This window comes from Ursus maritimus (genome assembly GCF_017311325.1).
Source record: "Ursus maritimus isolate PB19 chromosome X unlocalized genomic scaffold, ASM1731132v1 scaffold_X1, whole genome shotgun sequence".
Classification (NCBI taxonomy): domain Eukaryota; kingdom Metazoa; phylum Chordata; class Mammalia; order Carnivora; family Ursidae; genus Ursus; species Ursus maritimus.
In genome coordinates this window covers 13,316,017-13,318,964 of record NW_024423319.1, presented here as the reverse complement: position 1 = coordinate 13,318,964, position 2,948 = coordinate 13,316,017, and the positions used below count along the sequence as shown (strand labels likewise).

Here is a 2,948-nt window from a genome sequence, read left to right as displayed (position 1 = left end):
GCTCTCCCTGAGCCTGTCCCGTTTCTGTTCACCCCTGACATTTTCCTACTAAAGCCAAACTCACAGCAAGACACCTGCTTCACAAGCTAGACTTTTAATCCCAGGTCTGGGAGTAACAGCCCATGTTTACTGAATGCTCACCATGTAGTAGGGACAACTGTAAATACCTCATGGGTGTGATCTCAACAAATCCATGCCTGTGAGGTAACCAGTATGATGACCAGCATCTCATTTAATCCACACTGTGAGGTTTACCAGTAAAAATAAAAGAATAACCAGCCTTAAAATGTCTTATGTAATAGGGAAGTTTATTACCTAAATTAGAGATCTTAAGGTAGGGCTGACTCCAGTTATGGTACAACGAGTGCATTTGGGCAGATATAGATGAGATCTCTGAACCCCTCAAATCCTCCTAAATGTTCCTGGTTGGCAGAGGTAGCTCCCACAAACCCCACAACCAAACTTCTCTGATTTAACATTTCAAAGAGTTCTTCTCAGCACCCACCCCACTCCCTCAATGCCTCTGAGCCCTTCAGGCCCACGAAGAGGTCTCAGCATAGCCCAGATAGCAGGACAAGGTCTAGGTGAGGAGATAGCCAGGCATCTTGCCAATTTCCACAGGCAGGAATCTGGGACATATGTAGGAGTGGGGATTCTAAGAGTGTTCCCCCAGGGTGATGAAATGTTAAGATCACTATTTACTATGGGTACACTCACCCAGGACCCAGGATTTCATGTTAGCTCAAGCACCTGAAAGGGGCATTAAAACAATATGCTACATCGTTAATTGAAGTCTGAACTCAGTAGCACCCCACAGGCAATAAGAATTAAAGGACAGATTCTCCGGCAGTGTTGAGGAAGGAACCCAAAGGCTCAGGAAGGTAGTAATAGTGTATGTGTCCAGATTTACACCCGTTGTCCCAGTCTAATTATTAGTAGTGTCCCCTTCACTCTCTAATGTCCCAGTTTGGGATGGTATGCCACCTGCTCAACCACCCTTACCCATGCCACCCTGGAGGCCCCAGAGGACACACTCCTCTTGCCAGTGCTTTAGGAAATGCCTTGGTGAGGAGAGTACCAGAATCCCTATAAAACCCTGTGGTAGCTGTCCTCTGTAGCCTAGAGATGACAGTGGTGAATACTGGGATTGAATTACGTTCCGTGATCTCTGGGGAAAGAATGGGAGTCAGAGTGATACTGGTAGAGGCCAGTGATAGCACTTAACCATTAAAAGACACTCCTTTCTTCTTCTTCTTCTTTTTTTTTTTTTGTAGTGCTTGATATTTATTGAAAAGAACGTAAATGCTTTTTCCAGGTGGTACTGAGGAGCTGGGCTGAGTGCCTGTTTTTGTTTGTTTGTTTTGTTTTTAGTATTTTTGTCCAAATGCACACATCTGTTGGGACTGCTGCAGTTTTGAAAGAAAAAGGACAGCTGTGCAAAACTGGTGCATAGGAGAAAAGAAATGTCAACAATTTGGCTGCCAGGCACACTAGGCCCCTGCACCAATCTGGTGGGGAAGGGGGAGGACTCTGGGGGTAGGTAGGGAACTAACCAGGCTGAAAGACTGACCCCTTCAGGGGTTGGTGAGCTGTCCAAATTAATGTCCGAGGAGGAGATACAGCCAACTCAGGCATCTTCTAGGTTGGTCCTTATTTTCAAAGGCCGTGGTCTGTCGCTGGAATGTGGTGGATGGTGGTGAAGTGGCAGCGTAGGTCTCTGGGCAGATGGAGGCCTTGCAGTCAGCAGGGCAGAGCTGTGCGTAGTCTGACCAGTTTGTAACAGGGGCCTGCCCTATAGTTGGTGCTCAGGACAGAGTCCAAATTAGCAAGGGAGGGTCCTGGGGCTGGCCAGAGTGGGTGGCGGCCCGCTTCAGAGCGAGGCCCCAGCAGCAGGTAACTGGAGCACTGTTCCTGGAACAAAGGCAAGCACTACGGGGGGGATGAGGGAGAGAACCGGAGGGTAGGGACAGGGATCGGAGGGCGAAAGGGAGCTTGGCGGCTCCGGGCCGGGCCGGGGAGGGGGGAGAGGAGAGCGGCGTGCAGGGCCCTCCCCCCTGGGCCGGGGGGGTCTCCCGGCCTAGTAATCATCTTCTTCTTCGTCGTCGTCGTCTTCTTCGTCGTCATCCCAGCCAAAACACTGTTTCATCTCATCGAGGAAGGCCCGGTAATCACCTAGGATGGGGCTATCCATCTCAATGTAGGGCACCACCCACTCCTCGGCTTCCCCGGTGAGCAGGCTGATTAGGAATGCCACCTTCATGGCGTCGTTGCAGAATCGGTTCTCGTTGACGAGCATGTAAGACGCCGTCTGCACGATAAACTCGGGGAGCCGGGAGCTCTCGCCGCTAAACGTTTCGGGAAAGGGCACCGGGCAGCTCGGCGGACGTACCTGGCGCAGCAGGGTGGCCCTCTCGCACACCAGCAGCCGTAGCTGTTCCATGAGCTGGCTGTTCTCGATGCTCAGGGCGCGGTGCCGCATCAGGAGCGCGTGCAGCAGTAGCACCAGTTCGTCCACCATAGCGAACGACTTGGAAGTGCAGAGCTGGGTTCGGCTCGGTTCGGCTAAGGTGCGCACGGAGGCCTCGCAGGAAGTGCGTGTCCGCGGAGGCTCACGGTGGCCAGGGGCGGAGGGCGGTGCGCGCAGGGGTCCGGCGGCTGCGCAAGCTCCGCCCGCACAGCCACTTGGGCGGCCGGCGCGCCGGCGCGGCCCGGGTCGGGGGGCGTGGTCAGGGAGGCTACCGGCACCGCGTGGGGGCGTGGCCGGGGGGGGCCGGGGCGCCGAGACATGGTCGGGGGAAGGGGCGGGCAGGGTCTCCGGGTGGCGGGCGGGTAGCTCTCCAGGCCGACGCGTGTAAAGGCAGGGGACCCCGGTGGAGCCCCGGATGTGGGCCCGGCTTTAGCCAGGAACGAGTGAGTGCTAAAACCCATCTCTCAGAGAGGGTCAACCT

The 2,948-nt window shown here is 54.6% G+C and overlaps 1 protein-coding gene across 1 annotated transcript; it reads right to left on the bottom strand.

The window, feature by feature from the left end:
- Window positions 1–289: 289 nt before the first annotated feature.
- Window positions 290–2,646, bottom strand: LDOC1 (LDOC1 regulator of NFKB signaling). The gene has a single exon (XM_008701564.2). It carries the CDS (start codon window positions 2,516–2,518, stop codon window positions 2,078–2,080), a length of 441 nt encoding a protein of 146 aa, XP_008699786.2. The 5' UTR covers window positions 2,519–2,646; the 3' UTR covers window positions 290–2,077.
- Window positions 2,647–2,948: the final 302 nt, after the last annotated feature.